At 40.4% G+C, this 21,596-nt stretch overlaps 1 protein-coding gene across 3 annotated transcripts in view; it reads left to right on the top strand.

Annotated features, from left to right (window-relative positions):
- The window catches only part of TOX3 (TOX high mobility group box family member 3), a 77,721-nt gene extending 56,435 nt beyond the window's left edge, over positions 1-21,286 (top strand). For all 3 annotated transcript variants that reach the window (XM_054841004.1, XM_054841003.1, XM_054841005.1), the window contains 4 exons: positions 13,793-14,062; positions 15,425-15,652; positions 17,020-17,100; positions 19,447-21,286. In XM_054841004.1, the coding sequence (XP_054696979.1) occupies positions 13,793-14,062; positions 15,425-15,652; positions 17,020-17,100; positions 19,447-20,184 (1,317 nt within the window). In that variant the 3' untranslated portion in view covers positions 20,185-21,286. The remainder of the gene's footprint in view (positions 1-13,792; positions 14,063-15,424; positions 15,653-17,019; positions 17,101-19,446) is intronic.
- The last annotated feature ends 310 nt before the right edge of the window (positions 21,287-21,596 follow it).

The following is a 21,596-nucleotide window of genomic DNA, read 5'->3' as shown; positions in this document are numbered from 1 at the left end:
ATCAAGAGTTGAAAGACCATTGTGTTGGCCAGGGTGAACTACAGCATTTAGAAGGAATTACTTGTCTGTATTTGAAGTATAGGACCCACATCTGACAGCCATCGGGATATTTTGAAAGTGCAGTATTGAGAGTAGCTCAGAAAGGGATCCAGGCACAGTATGCCAGCAGTAAAAAACCCTGTATTTCCTTATATCCTGTATATTCCATGGGCTAAATCTTTATAAATGGAAATGGAATTTTTTTTTTTTTTTTTAAAACTCATAATAGAAGTGATAGGGATGTATTACCTTGACCATACTCAGAAGTCCAGGGCCATAAAACGACTGCTCTGGCCAGTGCTCTTCTTGACCATGGGGGCTGGGGCAGGTTGGGTCTGTTCTCCTGTTCCTGGGCTGTTTCCGAGCCCTCCGGAATGGGGAGGGACGATCCAGCAGTGGGGAAGGGCTGAGTGATGGAGACTTTTAGGCTAATTGCAGTAATAGTTCCTGTTAATTAGGGCTATCAAAACCAAGGCTGCACGTAGTCTTCTCCAGAATCTATACGTTGCGTGGCATTGATCTCAGTGGGTTTATGGGGCAGTTTCCACTTTCTTGTTGTATTTCCCTTTCAGCTTTGGGAGACCTCTCTGCTTGGGTTTCTCGAAGCTTTGTGCAGTCACATTCATATTTGCGTACGATGAGGCACAGCTCTGAGTCAGTTTATCATACTTAGTATTTTAAATGCAATAGTTAGAATTAGTTTCTGTATGGCATATTGAAGACAGGGTGAATGTTTAGCTCGAACAGATATTTTAGATCTTCTATATTTTTTCTGATTAGCTATTTTATAGGACCTTTTGCTGAATTTGGTGATTTACTGCTGGACTGTAGTAAAAGTCATCATGTTGTCATCTTAGATTTCATGTAAATCTTTTTTTCTTTTTTATTATTCTGGGAAGCAAAAATTAATTAAAGATTTACAGATCAACATGGAGCAAATACTTCTCTGGAATTCTCTGGGCTGCTGGCTTTGTTGCAAATTTTAATATTTCATTGGAGGTCATGAAGAGCAGCTAGCACTAATACAGAATTAAGCACAAACTGCTCACTACTGAGGAGGTGCAGAATTCAGTAATGCCGTAGATACAAAGCAGGGGCTGCCTAAAACAGCCCTTGGAGGCTATGATCCTTCTTTTCAGATCCCATTTTGTTATACTCTGGACATGTTGGGTGATTACAAAAGAAAGAAAAGATTAATAAAACCCGAGAGTCAGGAACCTTATGCCTGAAAACTACAAGAATGGAGTGTGTGCACACTGAATCCAATGAAACTTGCTCAGAAATATGTCATAAATATCATGGGCTGGATCAGTCTTGTGTTACGTGTATGAGTGTCCCCTCAACGTTATCATGTATCAGATTTACCTTTTGCTTTGGCATGCTTCACTGAATGCGATTCTTCCATGAGTAAGGACTGTCACGTTAACAATTCCAACAAATTCCAACAATAACCGACCTCCGGGCTAGGTATCTCTTCTCTTGCCCCCTCTTCCACTGGGTGAGAGGCTTTACATCTTTCCTTTTTTCTAGACGTTAATGGCATAGTTTACATTGACTTCGGTCGTAACACTTTGTTCCTGTATAGGTCAAAGAGAAGCTCTAGAGAAGCTTCTGCCTTCGTATCCCAGTAGTCCGGTGATGTTTGCTAGGGCGACTGCCACTTCAAAGCTGCGGTTTGGGAACTTGTGGGTAGTTTTGCTGCAGAGACTTGATGAGGAATCGCATGATTTGATACGGAAGAGCCAAGTAGGGAGGTTCGTGTGTCAGACGTTTCCCCACAACTGCTTGATTTGTTTAACGCTGTGAGATGGAGCGACCCCTGGCCATTGTATTTGAGTCGGTAGTCTTTTCCTCTTCTGCTCATAAATGCTGGGTAGCTTCAGGAAGTTTAAAAGCATTAACAGAGGGTCCTTGCATCGCTTTCCCCTGAACTCACAGAGCTCTCTTTAGTACTCAAATTTTCCAGCAGTTAATCTGTATTTCAAAAATAGAAAATGAAAACATTATATCATATTTTATGTGAAAAATGTGCACTTTATTAAACTGGTAAATATTTATTAATAATATTAGAATTCATCTTTAAATTAGACATTTCATGAATTACCTGCCTTGGAGCTATAAAAACTTTATTGCAGCAATAAAAAACATGTAAAGGAGGCATTTTGACTATGAAATTTCATTTCATGGTCAATTGAATTTACTATATCTGAAAGAACTAAAGATGAGGTTGTAAAATAATTATGATGTTCGTATACACTCACAGAACAATGTTCTTATCCAGCAATACTAGGATAGTCTTATTTAAAGGCTGTATTAATAGTGTATTGCTAATCACTAAAGCTTCTTTAGCGGAATACAAACTTAAATTATTTTAATATGAGCAGCATTGAGTTTATTGGTTATCCTGTGAAGCATTAGAGAGCTCTACCATAAGCAATATTTAATTTAGATAAATGTAGTCCTGCCCTGTTGAAAAGTCCGGTAGAAGAATTTCACCTTGAAGAAATGTCATGAGATTTTAAATCATAAATGTTGAAAAAATAAAATGGGCTCGGACAGAATTATGATTAATACTGTGTGTCTTTGGCTTTTTTTCTATGTACTACCTGACATGTTCACCTATAAACTTGAATGCAGAATCACCAGAGGCATGGTTAAAAATAGGTTATGTCAAGGTTCTCCTATGTCTCCCTTAGGGTATGGAGTTGGCTAGCTACCTCGTAATACTTCTGCAAGTATCTCACATATTTCCCACAGGAAGACCGAAAAAAACCCCAAAACCGAAATCATTCTCTTTTTAACATATTCTTTGTGTGTTGTTATATTGAAAAAAATTGTTCCCGGTGCAAGACAGATATTTATTCTCAGAATAAATGTGGCCTAGCAATCATTAAAAGATCATATTGATGAGTTAACAATTGTTTATAATATTAAGAACAAGGTTGAGGTTTTTTCCTGATACGCAGGAGCTGGATCCAGGCGTGGTGATTATACTATGGAAAGAGTGACAATTTGTCACAATGCTGATTAACTTCATTATTATTGGCAACAAACGCAACACATTTATCTCACTTAACAGCATTTTTCTACATTTAAAACGAGACAACAGCAACAAAAAGAGGAGATAAAATGGAGGCAGTGTGATTAATTTTCATATTTTAATAATATGCAAATAAAATCCTGATGCTCAAAAATGAGTCACTGAAAAATGGAGTGCTGATGTACATTTGACTTCAAAGAACACATGGATTTACATGATGCAAATATTATCCCTATAAATATTTGAATATAAACAAGTGGAAATCAACAGCGATATCCTCATTAAAAATCAGCCCCCAATATTTTGTATTAATGCTCCGTTTTCTGTTGAGCTAACCATAGAAAAATTATTTTAATCTGCAAACTGTGGCAATTCTGTAAAACTACAACTTGTGCTCCTGAGGGTTCCTTTTTTTAACACCTCTCTATAATCTGCCCAGCCTGCTGAGTAGCATTGACATCAGTAGTACATCAATTTCAGAAAGTGGATTATTTTTACTAGACAGCTATTGTGACATATTGGGTCAGTCATAAATGAAAGATATTCATGCAAGCATGCAATACTTGTAATGAAGTCTCACTCTGACCTTCTGTATGATTGATTCTGTAATTTAGTTTTCTCAGGCAGTGCCTGAAATGAAATGAAATCATGTTGAACAAGTTTTGAATACCCACAGTGCACCAGGAGAAGAAAAATCTGCAGCCCCAGAGGCTTGAGAGAGAGCAGCTGAACGATTTATCTCCATGCTATTATAGCCTTTGCCAGCATTCAACATTTCTTTTTTTTTTTTTTTTTTTTTCTTATTTGGCTTAAGTACTTAATTCTGCAGGTAGCTGTAAATGGGAAAATAAAATGCTGTTCAGATTTAAAATGACAGGACAGGAGTATGTGCAGGGGACTGATAAAATATCTTGAATAGAACTGACCTTTCATGTAGCTGAAAGTTACTGGGGGATTCATCCTCATAATTACCATATAGATTATTTTTATTTCTTTCCTGCAATGAAACATTTCAGAGAGCAGTAGTGCTGATTGAATGAAAATTGAACTTGTTAACATTCTTTTCAGCTTAGCCTGTTGTACATAACAGAAGGTTAGCTTTGATGAATTTCAAAATTCTCTTTCTGATATCTAAGAAACAGACAGTAAAATAATTGTCTCTTTTCAGCCTGATTTTTTTCTTTTATTCAAAAAAAGTACAGATGTTACAAAACCAGACTGATAATTCTACATATATTGCTCCCTATATTACTTATGCAGCTAGAGAAAATATATTTCCTATTTGATGAAGATTTGAGCCTGTTTATATTTTATAATTGTTGCAGTGCTGTCAGTGCATGCAGGACTCTGCACAGATAAGGCTAATTCATGGTGGAATATGCTCATCTTTAATTACATTACTACTTAGGAGTGGCACCGTGCTCAAATCAAAGACACGATGGTGACTATTGCTTTTATTTCAAGGAGAGACTTTTTAAATAAACAGCTCAATGACATGGCTTTAAAGAGAGGAGTTGCAAATTTGAGCTTATTAAAGGCTGCATACGCAGAAATATTATTAATGTTTCAAAACAGTGGTGCTTGTACTTAAAGGTCTAAATCTTTTTTAGTAATTTAAATTCCCAAATTACTAATTAAATTTCAATGAATAGATTAACAGAAGATTGCAAGAATAAAAGCTAAAAAAGTTCCTTTAAAATTGGCAAAAGACAGTTATTTCACTACTCACCTGACTGCAGGCCTCTAATTTATGTGTTTAATTTTCCTTTACAAAGAAACTTATTTGTAAATCTCTCTTTTAATATCCAGTCTGTAATCTCCTATCTAGAGAGAACGGAGTAGGTTTTCAATTAATACAATGTTATAACAACATTGTTTAATGTGTTGCAGATGAAACCGTTATTTCATGGGTCATTAATGTGTTTAACGCCTGGAACGGTCTATTAAAACAAGCCCTTGTTATTGTTACGAACATGGTTATCGTCATCTTTAATACAAAACATACAGCTAATTCTGGAAGGTTATCATTATTAATTTACAGGAGTAGCAACTTTTCTTACTAGAAAGAAAAATGATCTTCAGAGTTTTCTTATTTCTGTTTTTTTTTTTCCTTTGATTCCTACATGGATTGCTAGACTCAAGTTTTAGATCAGCCGTGTTAGCCTGGTTTGTACGGGTCTTTCCCAGCAGAAACGGTAGCTCTTAGCGCCACTGGTTTTAATCATTTGTGGTACCAAGAAAAAGTAATCTCAAACCGAAGTAATCCCAAATTAAACGATGCTCTGGTGGCTCCAATCAGTGCCGTTTGGCCGTATCCAGAACCTATCGAATGGTGGCAGACTCTTTGTGAAATCGGACCTTTAGGACTCGGCTGGGATCTTGCAGCTCTGGTGCCCGTTAGACAGTCTGCTTTGCCCCCGCAGGTCGGAGCTGTGTGCTTTGCTGACGGACCTTCGAGTCCTTACAGAGTCATTTTTTTGGACTGGTGTATAGTTAAATATTTCATTTTGCATCTAGTGACGTAGCTGTGCATCTCTTAGTTACCTTTGAGAGAGTGCGTGTGCACAGCTCGCGGGGCCTCGGGGGAAGGTGGACAACGGTGGAAGCCCTGGAGGCACCGGACAGCAGTTGCTTCTGCACAGAAACTACGTGCTACGACTTTAACATGATACGAAGATGGTGCTAGCTTGATCGTGTACTAAATAATAGGGGTTTAATAGCGTGTAGATTTTCATGTCCTCAGTGACATCCTAACACTCGGTGTGGGTAATACCGTCCCTTTTCTGAGACACGTGCGCTTCCCTCCTTTCGCAGACACAATGGCCATCTGTTAATGAGCTGTTATGGTTGGAGAAGGAAACGTATTCCAGTGTTCTTTTCAAAAATAGGCAACTCATAGTAACTTCAAGAAGGGACCTGTCCGTGGGAAACAGTGGCAGCAGTTGCCAGAGACCCCTGTCTGAATAGCAGGTACTGCTAGTGTTAGAAAAAAAAATATAAAAAATATAAAAAATGGTGCAAGTAGGTTATTACCTATTGAGATACATGAAGGACATCCACACAAAAGAAGAGAAACACAGCAACATTGGCAGAACAGTCTAGGAAAAAAGGCTGTGACTATTTTGTATTAATAATGCCTAAATCAAGATCCATCAGCTCCAGAAAATATTGTGAGGTGCCATATGAATATGCGGAAAATTATACACCCCACTGGGAAAGCTCTCAGGAATTGGAGCGGAAGCTGAATCTCTGATACTCCTAAGAGCTGAGCTCAGAAGGAACGCGGACGTAGATGACCATGGACACCAGCTGTGCATTAAGCCTGTGCCATGACTTTAAACTATTCTGCCTCCTGAGTTTAAACTCTATAAAATCAGGTGCTGCTTTCTTAAGCCAGCCAAATGAGGCAGCTGGTCGGGATGTGTTGTACCTGGCCAAAGGCTTTGTTGGGTCCAGCCACCCTCATCCTTGGGTCATTTGAAAACTTCCTCTGAAATTCCCGCGATTCTCTGCTGTTACCAGCTGTGTTTCCCCTTGGACAGCTTGCCCAATGCTCAGCTCCCACTTCAAGTTCTCAAGCTATAAAGAAGTGCTTAAGTCTCTGCAGAGTTTTAAATTATTCTGTGTTGTCAGAGAGCCGGAAAAGAACCCACCTGGCTCTGGTAATACAAAAGATAATGAGACCTACTTTTCTGATTTGCTTTAAAAACCTACAACAAACAAAGAAAACCCCAACAACAAACCTCACCCACCCCCTAAAGCCCAAAGAAAAATACCCCCCCCCGAACATAGCTACCAACACTTGCAGCATTTTTTAAACAAATAAATGCCGTGTAACCCCCAAGTCTGTCCCCCCCCCCAATTCCTTGCACAGGTTTTGTTACCTTTGATAATGTTTGTTAGTTGTCATGCTTCCTTGCAGTCTCTCCCCACGTCGCTTACTGCATAATAAGGACCTTTGAAGTCTGCCTTTGATTTGGTAGCTGAAGCACCTGAAGTTGCAGAGGTTGTAACAAAACTGCTAACAGCATTTATCTGACATTCTGGGACTTAATCTTAACTATCCAGGGTTTGTTTGCAATGTGCCTTCGCTGTTTGCATACAGCAGACCTAAGCTTGTACTGCTAATTTGGAGAGAAGCTCCTCATGCCAACAGACTCGTCAGATCAGAGCCCAGATCTGTGATCTGAGTCACACATGTATTGTGATCGCGCTGTTGGGTACCTTGTCCAAAAGGAGTGTGATTCAATATGCTTTAAAGTATGGTAGATGCTTGGGGAGAAGAGAGTGGAGAATCTGTTTTTAAATGCCTCTACATAATAGTGTAAAAATTAAATTATAAAGACGTTGTGAATTAGGTGAAGCTAAAGCATCAGTAGCAGCCGCTGTGGATGTGTGGAGGGCTGCAGCGAGCCTATGGTGCTGTCCATCTGCAAGAGCGAAAGCCTTTCCAGAGCAGGAGGACTCGATAGCAACCTAGAAGCATTACCCCTTCAGCCCACGCTGGGGACTGCACGAGGAACCTGTGGGGTCACAGGAGAGCGAATGGGTAAGAGCAAAGTTCCCAAACAGCAATCGCTCCATGTTAGGGTGGTGGGGCATCTTGAGGAAGAATTATAACCATTTCGGAGAAAAGTCTTTGTGTCTCAGTTTGGTAGTTGTGTGATTTTGTCCTAGCCGTGAGCTTTTAGTATTTCTTCGCTTTGTAACGCAGCATTTTGTTAGGGACAGCTGAGCGTGCTGTGAGTGAGCTGGTACCAGTAGAGGCAACAGAGCAGCGTTGCAGAGGAGCCTAGTCCTGGGACCCGGAGCCGTGTTGGTCTGGCAGGTGCCCCGGGCTGGCCGGCCCTGGCCCTTGGCACCTTCTTGCTTAGTGTCGCGTCTCTGTGGTGTTGGTGTGCTCCTACCGCCTATCCCCCGAGTGGGGTTCTGTGGGAGAAACGGTCTTGTGATTTGGTGGTCTCACCCCCTGTAACAGGTCAGGCCGTCTGGTCTGAAGGAAGCTCTGCCCTGCACAGGGGAGGGTGAGGAACACCAGCCATGCGAGGGGTCACTGCAAACCTGGTTGTAGATCAGACCCCAAAGAAAAACAAGGGGCAGTAAATCGGAATGATTCCAATAAAACATGTTTAACTAAACTAACTTGGAGGTTGCAGCTGTATATGAAAATTCTATCGTGTAGCAGGAGATGAATTTCTAGAGACATCTGAGATTGCCAGAACAAAAGGAGATAGTTGCTCAGTTTTGAGGAGTCAACCAGTGGGCCCTCATGGTTGTCAGGTTTTGGGTTGTTTTGTTTTTTTTCTTTTCATGTCCCTTCTCTGGCTTATGTGCTCTGTGTGAACAGAAAAGAGTAATTTCTGATGTATCGGGACCGGGCTGGCACACAGACCAAGAGATTGCGTGTTCTTCATGTTCTTCAGGCAGCAGAACGTGTGTAAGCCTCCTGTCACCAACCGATCTTTTAGATCCACCTGCAGACGTAATATTTTCCAAACCGACAGGTACTGTTTGTGGTAGCCTTTATTTGGGAATTAAATTAGGTAAGATTTACTTTTCTACAGAGACATGAAGCAAAACATGGGAGTTTTCTCATTACCAGAGAAAAGAAGCTGCCGCTTGTAGTGGATCTTCTGATAACTGCAGTTTGACAGATCTATTACTGACGGCAGTATCTGAGGAGGGGAGAGGAAGGACACTTCTTCAGTGGTGGCAGTACCAAGTGCAACTGTTTTGTATTCTATTAAGTAAGGATTTAATCTCTGACATAGAAAAGCATCCTCTTAGCTTGATTTGTTTTGATTGGCAGTGAATTCCAATCTTGTAAAAATTTAGATTAATGGATGCTTTTATCTATACTTGTGGAGAAAAAGAATATTGAGGATTTCTTCTAGAGATATGCTGACTTTCCCAAAAGTAAAGGGAGTAATTTACAGACAGGGACAACTGAGGATTTCACTCTTTACATTGCAGTGCATTTGCTTCCACTTAAATAGAGCCTTTAACATATTACATCAGCTTACGTTACATTGACAGTGACAAATTCCTAAGGCAATAGAATATATAATGTTTTAAGTCAACTCCTGAAACCAGGGCACAGTGAGCATAACCATAAATGTTGGGTTTTGCATAGTTATTTTTGTTGGCAGATTTCTCACTTTCCTTTAAAAACGAGCTCTTGCAGCATCGGGTCAGATCCCAGCCCTACACCTTCCTGTAGGCACTTCCACGGGCTTGGTCCTGCCACGGCTGGAAAGAGTCTTCCTGGAGATGTTGCCTGTTTAAATGAGTGAAGGCTGTAGACGTTGATTTTGATCAAGACTTCAATATTGCTCAGAATGTTCTAAAAAGTAATTTCCTAGTTATATTTCTAAACATCGTCTTGAATGTTCCTAGAGATTAAAGTTATGTCAGGGTAGAAATCCAGGATAAAACTACTGTGTGCAAATGATTCTCAAAATGCAGGGTTAGTGGAAATTAGGACATCTCTTGATGTAATGGCTGGATGCGTTTGTCTGTCAAAATAAATACTAGCTGTATTACCTGCTGTATTAACTACTGGATGCTTAATGAGTTGATAACAGAAGAATGAACCTTAATTTTTCCCGTAGTACTCAATGGTATGTTTTGCTTTCACTGGCTCAGGTACAGTGATTGTTGAAAAACACCTTTGATAATACTGTATCAATTAAAACGTGGGAGTTCATACTCTTTTTTTTTTTTTTTTAAGTCTCATTACTCTGTTGTTTACTTTCCAGTCGCCGTTGGGGAATTGATGTTTTATCAGTTTTTGAGAACTTGTACTTCTACACGTCAGAGTAAAATAAGCTATATATTAGGCATATGCTGTGAGACACGTGTCCTTTGGCAATATGATTAAATATGACTTCTTCGGCGTGACTGTCTAAATAGATTAGAATTGTTGAGAGCAAGATAGTCTGATGGACCAATATCCTTATGGTTCCTTTGATGAGGCCTTCTATGCATCAAACGTGGAATGTCTTCATAATGCGTGCTATTGGAGCTGTGCGAGAGAGTGGTGACGGAAAGCCAACGTGCCTGGATACAGTCACCATAAAGTTGTTTTGAGAAGGGGGAAACATTTTGGATCGTATTTTGCTTTTTTTTACTCCATATGTATAATCGAAGAGACCAGAGAGGTGGCTGCCATTCCCCTTAGTAAATGTTTCTGTACCTCGGGTTTTTTGTAGCACTCCTGTAGGATAACACCAGAGAGATCTGAGACAAAGTCACTTCAGTCTGCAGAGGAATCACACAAGCTATTGCTCTTTGGTTTTCCATTTCACACGTTATGTCCTCGTTTGATTGGCATGCTGAGTAAACCAGTGGCTGAGTTTTGCCTGACTGGGGTTAAACTCACCAAGTCTTGCCTAGCTTCAATCCAAGACTGTAGGGCAGATCAGGCTCAATCAAAACTTGATTCTGTCCGCTTGAGACGTTCATTATTTTTTGTCAAAACTCGTTTGTCCTTTTTGCATAATGTTACAAAAATCCTGAATACTCATAATACTTGTGGATCGCTTTTACTTCTGGTTAAGTTTATGTAAAAGAGCTTGTGATATTCTCTAAAATTTTCACAGTATTCTCAGTGGAATATTTTGTATACATGAGCTTTTCAATTCTCATGTGGTAATGTAATTAGGATGTCATGTGGCTGGTTTGGTGCATTTGTATTTCATGCGTGCTCCTGATACTTCGTTGTTAAACATTTCTTTGATAAACATTTTGTGCATAATGAAATGCTACTGATCCTCCTGGTTCAGTACTGGTCTTTGTAGAATAAGGGGAAAAAAAATAAGAGTTAAGATAACTGATGGAAATTTTGTTTTCTTGATTATAGATTTCTCCTTAGAAGATTTTTGTTTGCTTAGGAGCTATATACAAATGCTGCGCACTTTAACATTGCTGTTGACTAGCTCTCCTGCCTTCTTGCTGCTTGCCAAACCACTCTACACACAGAAAAAATGGTTTATGCTTCGTTGCCTGAAAGCTGTTCTGTAGGTACCATAGGTTGTTGAGGCCTGCAACACTGTACCACAAAGTAAAAAATGAAATTCCCATTCCTTTCCTCGTGATTTATTTTTTTAAATATTGATTAACCATACAACTTAAATTCAAAGTGCAGAAAACACATTGTTTGTCGTTACCATATGCACGTATGATGTAAATGATAAAAGATTGGAAATAATACAGAATATTTTCTTTTATATAATATGTCTTATCTGTTTAGTGCTAGATAGCCAGTTAGAAAATATTGTTGTTTCCACTTTTAGCTTTTACTGAAGTTTTTAAGATTTAAAAAAAAAAAAAGCTTAAAAAATTAGGAAAAGATACAGAAAAGAAAAACAGGAATTAAATAAGTGGATGTAAAAAGCCACACAAGCATCAAATAGTGTCAGAGGAAGGGACAGTTAAGAATTCATGGGCTTGTGTATAAAATTAGATTCTGGGTCAGTGCAAGTCAAGAGAATTTAGTCTCAATAAAATCATAGATGCAACCGAAATGACAAGACTTGGGGTAACTGGCTTGTAACCCCTGCCATCACATTTTGTTGGTGTAAAGGCCGGAAAGGCCTGTATTGTGTGACGGTAAAGAGAGGAGAAAAGCTAGCCTTTTAGGTGTAGAACACCTCCAGGAAAGTACTGCCCGCAAAATAATGAAGACAGTTAATTTCTGTGAGAGAAGGTCATTCCGATGATCTCCACCTTTGCTTTACCAGCAGAGTTTTTCTTCATGCGATACAGGAACGTCCGTAAACTGAAATGAACGGACTAATGGGCAGAAAGTGATATCCTTTTACAAAAGGCTTTGAATGACTTCCAGATGCCGCTGCCAATACAAGTCACCATCAAAATGACCCTGTAGTTAACGGTTGTAAATTTTCACAGGAAGGTGCCCTGAAGCAAATGGGTGTTTCAGCCAATAAGTCTGATGTTTAGATCTTTCTGTATCAAGTGCTCCACTTTTGGCACATGCATTCATCTCTGAGGAACTACACTCCTTTACTGAAAATACTAGAAGAGTTTAAGAAGCAGGAAGAGAGCGTGGTTGCAGTATGGATGATGAGCCAAGCTGGCAATGGCTCGGAAAGCACGGGGAAACTGAGGGCGAGACCTCGCGTATGGGATCTGGATCATGAGCTCGTGGGGTTAACGTCATCTGTACTGGGTCTAGGTGCGACACTACGCGTACTTTTATGCTAAGAAGGATTTCTATTTTCTGTATAGGCTTCAGCAGAAAGGCACATGAATGCCAAATTCAGAATTAATGTGATTTATTGCTATAGGGAAGCAGCGTGCTGCAGCACTTGTACATAAGATGGATGAGGCAGGGCGCGCACCTTCTCTAACACATGTATTGCTTCTTTGTGCGGCTGCGCCTGTCCCATCCAAGGAGAGGTTTTCGGGAGCACAGAACCACTGCCTCTGTTGAGAGAAGAGTTGTGAAAAGTAAGAGGAAAGTCACTTGTGCTAAACTTACCTCCGTGCTGGTCGGGGTTTAGCCACGCTTCATGAGAGCGCACTGGGAGGGTCAAACTCCGCTGTGGCAGTCCGGTGGACTGCACGCAGGGCTCCCGGCATTGCTGGTTTGTTCTCTGCCATTTCATTAGGGATCATTGCACCTGCTACCAATTGCCATCTAGGTGATTAATAATGAAAGAGTTTTCAAAATCTAATTTATTTCTCGTGTTTCTCTCTGTTCAAACAATGGCTATAGATTAATCAGATTGCGGAATCAATTAGTGAGCTATTTATTCTTTTCACTTATTAACTGTTTTAGAAATCTTCTTTTCTGTTTAAATGTTCATTCATTGTGTATTGATCCGTGTGTGGTTAAAAATAACAGGGTCTCACTTCTTTTTATTTACAAATGTGATAAGTGTTGTGCAGATGTAGAAGACAACATAGTTTGTGACCTCGAGAAACAGAAGAAGCAAAACCACGCAAGCACTTGAGTTTCTGAGACGTGAAGTACAAGAAAAATAAAGTCATTGATTGGTACATAGCTTGCTACTTCCACATGTGGTGATTGTTGGAGTAAAGATGAAATGCGTAGTTTCGTGGGGAACTTGTGAACAAGGATTTTTAGGAGTGATTAGGATTACTCGAACGGTTCTCCAGCGTGCCGCAGCGGCTGCACTCGAGACCTGGCAGGGCAGCGTTCTTTGTTTAAAACACCTTTAAATCCCACTCAGACGGGAATCTTTTATACCTACAACTGTTACTAGTTACAGCCAAGAATAATTGAATGTCAGTAAAGGAAGATGCTTTTCTCTCTCTATATACACCCCCCGCCTCGCCCCGGTTTTGTTTACCTTCTGCGTTTGACAGCAGTTTGTGTCTTCTCAGTTGCAGTGTTTCCCCTGTGTCATCAGGTCAGCCTGCTTCCCTCTTGTTTATGTGGGTATTTCTCACCGCATCGGGGGAAGAAATGTTTAAAAAGGGGGAAATGCAATTTTTATTCCACAAAAAACCCCCCACCCATAAGAGGGGAAGAAGCGAAGTCCAGGGCAAGTGTGGTAACTGTTGCTGCATTTAATTGATTAAAAATGCATTTAATCCATGAAATGAAATGAAATGAAACAAACTGCAAGCTGACAGCGTCAGTTCTGTAAGCCTGAGAAAATACCTTTACCTGATAATGCTGTTCGGTAACTGCTAATGACTAAATAACGTTTCAATCTCTTTTAGGATCAGAGTCACGCCCCAGTTTCCCAGTATCGCCAGGATCACTCTCTGGTTATGAGATCTATTGTCCACATGACTGACGCTGCTCATTCGGGAATTATGCCTCCTTCTCAGCTAACCACCATTAACCAGTCTCAGCTAAGTGCGCAGCTGGGGCTAAATTTAGGAGGCACTAATTTGCCGCACACTTCTCCCTCCCCTCCTGCAAGTAAATCAGCCACTCCTTCCCCGTCCAGCTCCATAAATGAAGAAGATGCAGATGAATCAAACAGAGTAAGTTATTCCAGGCACTGTAGGGAGTAAGCTTGACATGTCTCTATGCTACGTTTTCATGAATGTAGCAGTATCATCGCAGCTGCATTGTGGTCACAGAAAATACAAGTGTTACAGTATAGTGGAATATGATTAATTTGCTGTTTAGCTTCTTTACTTAAGTTTCCATAATACCACCATAATAATAAATGTAAGAAAACATATATATATATATATATATATAAAATTGGTCTAACACATTCATAATTCATCTCAGATTTTATGGATCTGGTGAATCTCTTTACTCATCAACTTTGGACAGTTTTGTCATTTCGGTGTTCTCTGGAGTCATAAAATATAGATGCATTTACACAGAAATAAAATAAGCTTTCTTCTAAGTGAAAGTGTAGTTAATTTACATTTTGCTTTAAATAAATCTGTTGTAAAAGGAAAATTTTATCAACAAAAGAAGGCACAAATGTTACTATAGCAGTATATTTGAAGGGCCTAATGTAGACTGTTCCATGAAGGGCGTGCTCATTAAGTTAATGGAAATCGTGCATACGGAAAGATCATTGTACAGGATCCTCAAAATACCAAAGTCAAACGTCTGTCGCGGAGGTATATTTAGAGCCACCTTATCTCCTTGCTGCAATGATCCGTGCAGAGCTCAACCGAAGAGAGGGCCCGGGACACGCGGAGCAGGCAGGGAGCAGAGTTACCCGTAGTCCTGGGAGCGCTGCTCGGGGGGTTCCCCGTCCCAGAGGGGGACGTGGGTGCGGGGCCGGCAGTAGCACAGAGCCTCCGCGCGACCGCACGGGCACCTCACCCTGCGCGAGGAGCCGGGGGGGTGGGTGCTGGGCACGGCGGGTGGATGGGACCTGCAGAGTTGCTGCTGCTGTTTGCCCCAGGGGTGGGCTTTCTAACCCCCGACCCACGTCGAGTTGGCACTCTTAAGGCTGGGAATCGGGAAACGCCTCCAAGCTTTTGTCTTTTGAGTCTCTGCTGCTGACGTTACATCTTAATGGAAAACCATAGATTGCCTATTCGAAATATACTATAGATTAAATCTTAATTTTTTAAAATACAAATTACCATTAGGATGTACTTTTTCAGGTCAAGCTTGTGGGATTTGACTTTCTGAGCCATGCTTACGATGAGTAGTAACTATTCACGCATTTAGTTCCAGCAGATCTAATGAGATTAAGCTGAGACTAAGTACTATTTTGCAGGAGAAAGCCTTGCACAACAGGACTCTCCAAAGCCTTGCTTACATAGTAGCTTTATCCATATAGTATTAAGCCAGACTGTCAATAATTTTTTTGAATTTGTCTGTCTTATTTCATGCAGACATTGACTGTTCTTGTTATTACTGTTTCGTAGGCTACTGGAGAAAAAAGAGCGGCCCCAGATTCTGGCAAGAAGCCCAAGACTCCAAAGAAGAAGAAAAAGAAAGATCCCAATGAGCCACAAAAGCCAGTGTCAGCGTATGCCCTTTTCTTCAGGGATACGCAAGCTGCAATTAAAGGGCAGAACCCGAACGCTACATTTGGAGAGGTTTCAAAAATAGTGGCGTCTATGTGGGACAGTTTAGGAGAAGAGCAAAAACAGGTAAAAAAATTGATGCAGGGTTGTCTCACAAGAAGTGAGGCAGTAATCCTTGTAAAAAAAAAAAATCCTCTTGCCTCTGTTCTGAGCGGACCACGCTGCTTGCTGATGTAGACCTCTTACTCTGTAGAGCTACACTGATTTTGGAACTTGCTGAAGACCTGGCATCTAAAAAGCATTGTGTTCTGAGAGCTGGTAGGGTAGTGTTAAATGGCTATATTTGTCTTTACATTTTAAAGGGCAGTTTGTAAAAAAAAAGCTCAGGTGATATTGTCCTAGAGTCCTGCTCAGACCATCTTTTGATTCAAAGCTCTTGTTTCCTGTTAATCAGAAGTTAGACAAGGGGAAGGTAGAGCACATTTACCATTCTCCTTTGATCTGCCTTACGAATGTGTTACAAAGCGTGTTGGTTTCCAGCCTTTGAAGCCAGTCCTCTGTGCCTCATTACGACGTCGTGTGTGAGATGTTATCTCCAACTCCAACTTGGTACAGAATGATGAGTTTTGTTCTTCCTTGAGGGTTATTCTTCTTTCCATACACATGTAACTCCTACACATGGATTGAAGGGGGGGGGAAAAAAAAAAAATCCTTTGAGGCTGTTTGGCTGTTGATACTCCGTGCAGCTCCCAGTAACAGTTAATGGCAGCTGCGATGGCAGCAGCGATTCCTGTATAGGGCATCTTCTGGCAAGATACGATCAATACTTGTTTGTGAAGTACATTTGGAAACTTTTAGTCTGACCTAACAGATGATGGTGAATGTGATTTAAAGGGGAACTTTAAATTTACCGTTGATTAAAAATACAGAGTAACTCATTTTTGCCTAACTGTTCCCGTTTAACTCAATGGGATTCCCTCACACTGGCTTTGGGAAAGTGAATTGTTCAAGCTCTGTGAACCACCTTTTCTAAAGTTATAAAGATTTAGTTTTATATGTAGTTTGAGTATTTGTTTAAAAAAAATATTTCATAGGCATTTTTTGCTATTTTATACTACTGCAGCTATTTTTTAGCATCTGAACTACTCAGTGTTCTGATATCCCTGTTAGTTAGAGTCGTTAAAATAGCATTTCCTGGGAAGGTAAAGTGTGCGTAGGTAGTCTTATCAAACAGTTGGCTGCTCCACCAGCTTTTTTTATTCACCATAAAGCAACACAAATTGTGGTGCAAGTCCAGCGAGTAGACCTGGAAGTCTGTAATCACCTGAAAGAATATTTAGATCTTTCAGGGAAGAAAAAGCGCATTGAACAGTAGAGTGTTTTCATGGGGTTTGGTCTATGTTTTTTTGTTTCTTTGCAAGGGATTTTTGAGAACATTCTGGCAAAAACGTCTTAATAATCGAAGTTGGTGAAATTGTGGTCTCTTTTAATAGGTATATAAGAGAAAAACTGAAGCTGCCAAAAAGGAATACCTGAAGGCACTTGCTGCCTATAGAGCAAGCCTTGTTTCTAAGGTAAGCCTCGTAACGCCTTCAGTGCCATGCACGTTAGCTTTTGGCAAGGGTGCTTAAATATGGGGCTGGGGTGTTACGCAAAAGAAAAGTAGAATCCTAGGATTTCTGTAATACAGCTCTACGAGATGTTGTGCTGCTGCTGCTTGAATCCTGCTTAGTCTCTGCAAAAAACAAAAAAAAAATTAATCTCTCTAACGGCACAGTAATGATTACCAAACAATAACTTTGTAAATGTACACGTTCCTTGATCTGTGGAGGCAAAATAATGCACTTCACTACAAAAGTAAAATTCAGTCATGAAAAATAGACTGACCTTTTGACATGAACATTTGCAAGCTATTCGCAGAGTTTTGTTTTTCCTCAAGTGCTACTTCTCAAAAGACAGACTTGTTTTGTGCGGAGCTGGAGAGCAGTTATTGTATGACAAAGCTTAAGTATTTCTTGCAGGTGAGGGGGGAAAAAAATATGCGTGGTGGCTCTGAATTTGGAGAGTACTTACAAATGGACTAGCTGGCAGTAAGCCACATGGAGTATTTTAGCAGATCCCGAATTAAAATAAAACTCGTGAAGAAAACAAAGCTCTGCTGTCTTATTTGAGAATTTACCTTTTTAACCGGCAGCATTACACTGGTTGTAGATCTGTTGCATCTGAATACCATAATGGAAATATGCTTATGGCCATCTAAAATATAGGTAAAAAATAATCAAAGTGGTTATTTGTCCAATAGTATTTCATAAAGTTCAATTACAAAAGTATCTTTGATCACAAGAAAGCAACAGAGGACAGTGATGATATCTAACTCCTGAGAATACTTATTTGAATGTACAACTGGAGAGCATTAGTAGATCACACCAAAAGTTGCTGTGTATTTTAATGCTTAGAAATACAACAGCAGGAATCAGCCACGTGTGTTCCCGCAAGCTGGAGAGAACACTCTCCTTGTGCTGAGACGCTGCGTTTTTCTGTTGTCTCTAGGACTTAGATAATATTCTCAAAGCCTTTAGTGTCACGGTGCTAAGTTCAGTGGCAGCTGGAATTGTAAATATCTTTGAGGGAGTTTATTTTGTCAGTCCTAAGTTCCCTTTTCCAAAACCATCAGAAGTCACATTTTCTCCCCAAATCCATGGGACCTGTGCTGCCAAGTAACTTGTGGGAAGACTGTGAGTGGAAAATACACTCTAAGGCCAGAACTCATAGAATCACCGAATGGTTTGGGTTGGAAGGGACCTCAAAGCCCATCTAGTTCCAACCCCCTGCCATGGGCAGGGACACCCTCCTCTAGCCCAGATTGCCCAAAGCCCCATCCAACCTGGTCTGGAACACTTCCAGGGAGGGGGCATCCACAGCCCCTCTGCCATCAACCATCTCCCTTAACCTAAGACATCCTTGCTGGAGCTTTTTCGTCTGAGGTCGTAGGGATGGGAGAGACGCTTCTGCAGCATAATTTGACACATTCTGAAGTAAATGTCTAAAACGTGTCAGTTAATTGTGCTTTTTCTCTCCATTGTCTTTATATCGGGATTCTAGGCAACTATTCTACGTGTCGTGTACAGTGCAGACGTGTAAAATTGTGAGAGACGAATCCTACCTTTGGTGCTTAAATATATCCAATTTAAACATACACAATATATTTAACTATACCTAATAAAACTGTGCCTTCAAAGGCACCGGAACGCCTCATTTATTGCAACAGGCCTCTGCAGTCTGTGGTTTCCCCCAGGTGTGGGTCAGAAACCTGCAGTTCGCTGGAAGCGGGCAGGATTCCCTAGGCAGGGCACCCGCTGGTGCAGCTTCCAAAGGATTCAGCCGGGTGCCTGGACAGCGTTGCCCAAGACTTCTGCCTGTTGCAGACACCTAGGTCTTGACGCCTTAGATGCGAAGAACTACAGCAGGCACATTAAAAAAGTTGTTTGGGAAGTTTTGCAGTTTGTACACTACTCTTACGCCATGATAACTGGGCGGGGGGGATATGCTTCCGTTCCGATTTGTCTCCCAAAGAACAGGGGTTTTTTTTGAAAACGTGTAATTGTAGAAAGTGTTGGGCCCCTTTTAGCAACTTCAGCCCCAAATGTACGTGACATCTGTGACTTTCTGGTGTTGAACAAGGGCACGAGTTAGTTTTTTGTCCAAGTAAGAACTGGAGGTACCATATACAGAGACAGATGAAGAGGCGATGTAATTGATTGGTGGATCAGTGATCTTTTTTCAGACGGCTGATTGATTTTTTTCTGATAGAAAACAAAAGATGAAAAAGTCTCCCTGAGTAGCTGTGACTTTTATTTCCACATAAACAGTAACAATGTTTTTTCTGTTAAAAATACAATGAATTTCTTTTCCAACCGCAGGCTGCTGCAGAATCTGCCGAGGCCCAGACAATTCGTTCTGTACAGCAAACGTTGGCATCCACAAATTTGTCTTCCTCCCTTATTCTGAATACTTCTCTTTCTCAACACTCAACAGTGTCTGCATCTCCTCAAACTCTTCAACAGTCCCTTCCCAGAGCAATTGCTCCAAAACCTTTAACCATGAGACTGCCGATGAACCAGATCGTAGCTTCCGTTACCATTGCACCAAACATGCCAACAAACATTGCGGCTCCCTTGATAAGCTCTATGGGAACGAGTATGGTGGCAACTCCATCTTCATCTCAAGTCAGTCCCTCCCTGCAAAGCCAGCAGCACCAGATACAGCAGCTCCAGCAGCAGCAGATGCAGCAGATGCAACAGCAGCAACTACATCAGCATCAAATGCATCAGCAAATACAACAACAAATGCAACAGCAGCATTTTCAGCACCACATGCAACAACATTTGCAGCAGCAGCAGCATCTTCAGCAGCAAATGAATCAGCAGCAAATGCAGCAGCAGCTGCAGCACATACAGCTTCAGCAAATGCAGCAGCAGCAAATGCAGCACATGCAACACCAGTCACAGCCTTCTCCTCAGCAGCATTCACCCGTAGCCTCGCAGATCACTTCTCCCATCCCTGCCATCGGGAGCCCTCAGCCAGCACCTCAGCAGCACCAGTCACAGATACAGTCTCAGACACAGACTCAAGTATTATCGCAGGTCAGTATTTTCTGAAGATAAATGCTCTTGCAACATGGCTTTGTGTTGATGGAGGGGGTAGGGGTAAACCATATTTGGCTGAAAACTGTAAATTGTTGATGGTAGTTATGCAGGGATGCATAACAGATCAAATGATCCTCTAAAGTGTCTATTAGATAGGCAATAAAGAACTACAATGTAGCTGTGTATCATCTTTTAGCTGACTATAAATCATTTTGTTTAAAAAAAAATAAAAAAAAAAAGCTGTGCTCTTTTTCATGTGATGCCTTTTTAATTTATTTAAGCTTTACCTACAATATGTGAATCAAATGGCCTAATAAATACCTGGACCTTATGACTGCAAAATGGCCTTTCGGAGTTATATGGTACAACCCTTCTTTCGCTAAAAGTGAATAATGCACTTCAAGGCAGTAGGAACTCATGGAGCCCTTAAAGCACAGTTGTAACTACCTGTAAAATGATGATTGGATTTCATACAATCATACTCGTATGACATGAGTTAGTTGATGGCATTTTTTGTCATGAAAAAATAGAGTAAATCACAGATTTTTGCCAAAGCTCTTAATTTTTTTCTCCTAAATGTCTTCAGAAAAACAAATGCAAGTAACTGAACTTAAATGTTTGACCCAACCTTTCACTTCATTTCTCAAAATAAACCTACCATAGTTTGTAAGAAAATATATATTGACATTTACCCTCTTGCGTTAATTCCAATTACAGAACAAATGTGAATATTATATTCTGTGTCGAAGTGATGAGTTTCAGATTTAATACACTGTATTTTTAAAAGGGAAATGCACTTAAATAAAACTGTTATTACAGAAAGCTAAGATGAAAGATGCAAGAGTTTTTAATACGCTGTAAACCCAGTAGAATATTTAAATGAAACTCCACAACCGAATAATCAATGTAAATATTTTCTTTAAAAGTTGTAAGTTTTCATATCATGTGTTGTAAAGTTTTCATAAATGAGGCTTTAATGTAAACACTGGTAACATGAATTATTAATTGCTACATTGCTTATTGTGTTTTTATGCTGTTTTATACTTTTTTATGAGTTATGATAGCAGCAATTAAGTTGTTTGTATTTTGCTTATCTAAAATAAATGCTTTTATCTTGCTATAGAATAAACACATTTCAGTAAAACCGATGGGCATAAGTCTTTGATGGAAACCCCAGAAATGTTTCCTTATGAAAACACTTTCCAGGGAAGTTTATTTAACTTTTTGGATTTTTATTTTATCAAACGTACTGGGTGAATAGGTACCGATGGGAACCGAGCGTGCGAGCGGCTCCTGCGTCCATCTGAAGAGTCGCGTGCGACTTCTCGGAGGTTTCCGCGCCTTACTTCAGCAAAGGCAAGCAGGTGGTAGAGTGACAAAGCGTTCGGCGTAGCCTGCGTCGCGTTGATCCGCAGGAACAGGAC

This window comes from Grus americana, chromosome 13, assembly GCF_028858705.1.
Source record: "Grus americana isolate bGruAme1 chromosome 13, bGruAme1.mat, whole genome shotgun sequence".
NCBI lineage: Eukaryota > Metazoa > Chordata > Aves > Gruiformes > Gruidae > Grus > Grus americana.
The sequence above is the reverse complement of the archived record's forward strand: the minus strand, read 5'-3'. Positions and strand labels throughout refer to the sequence as shown.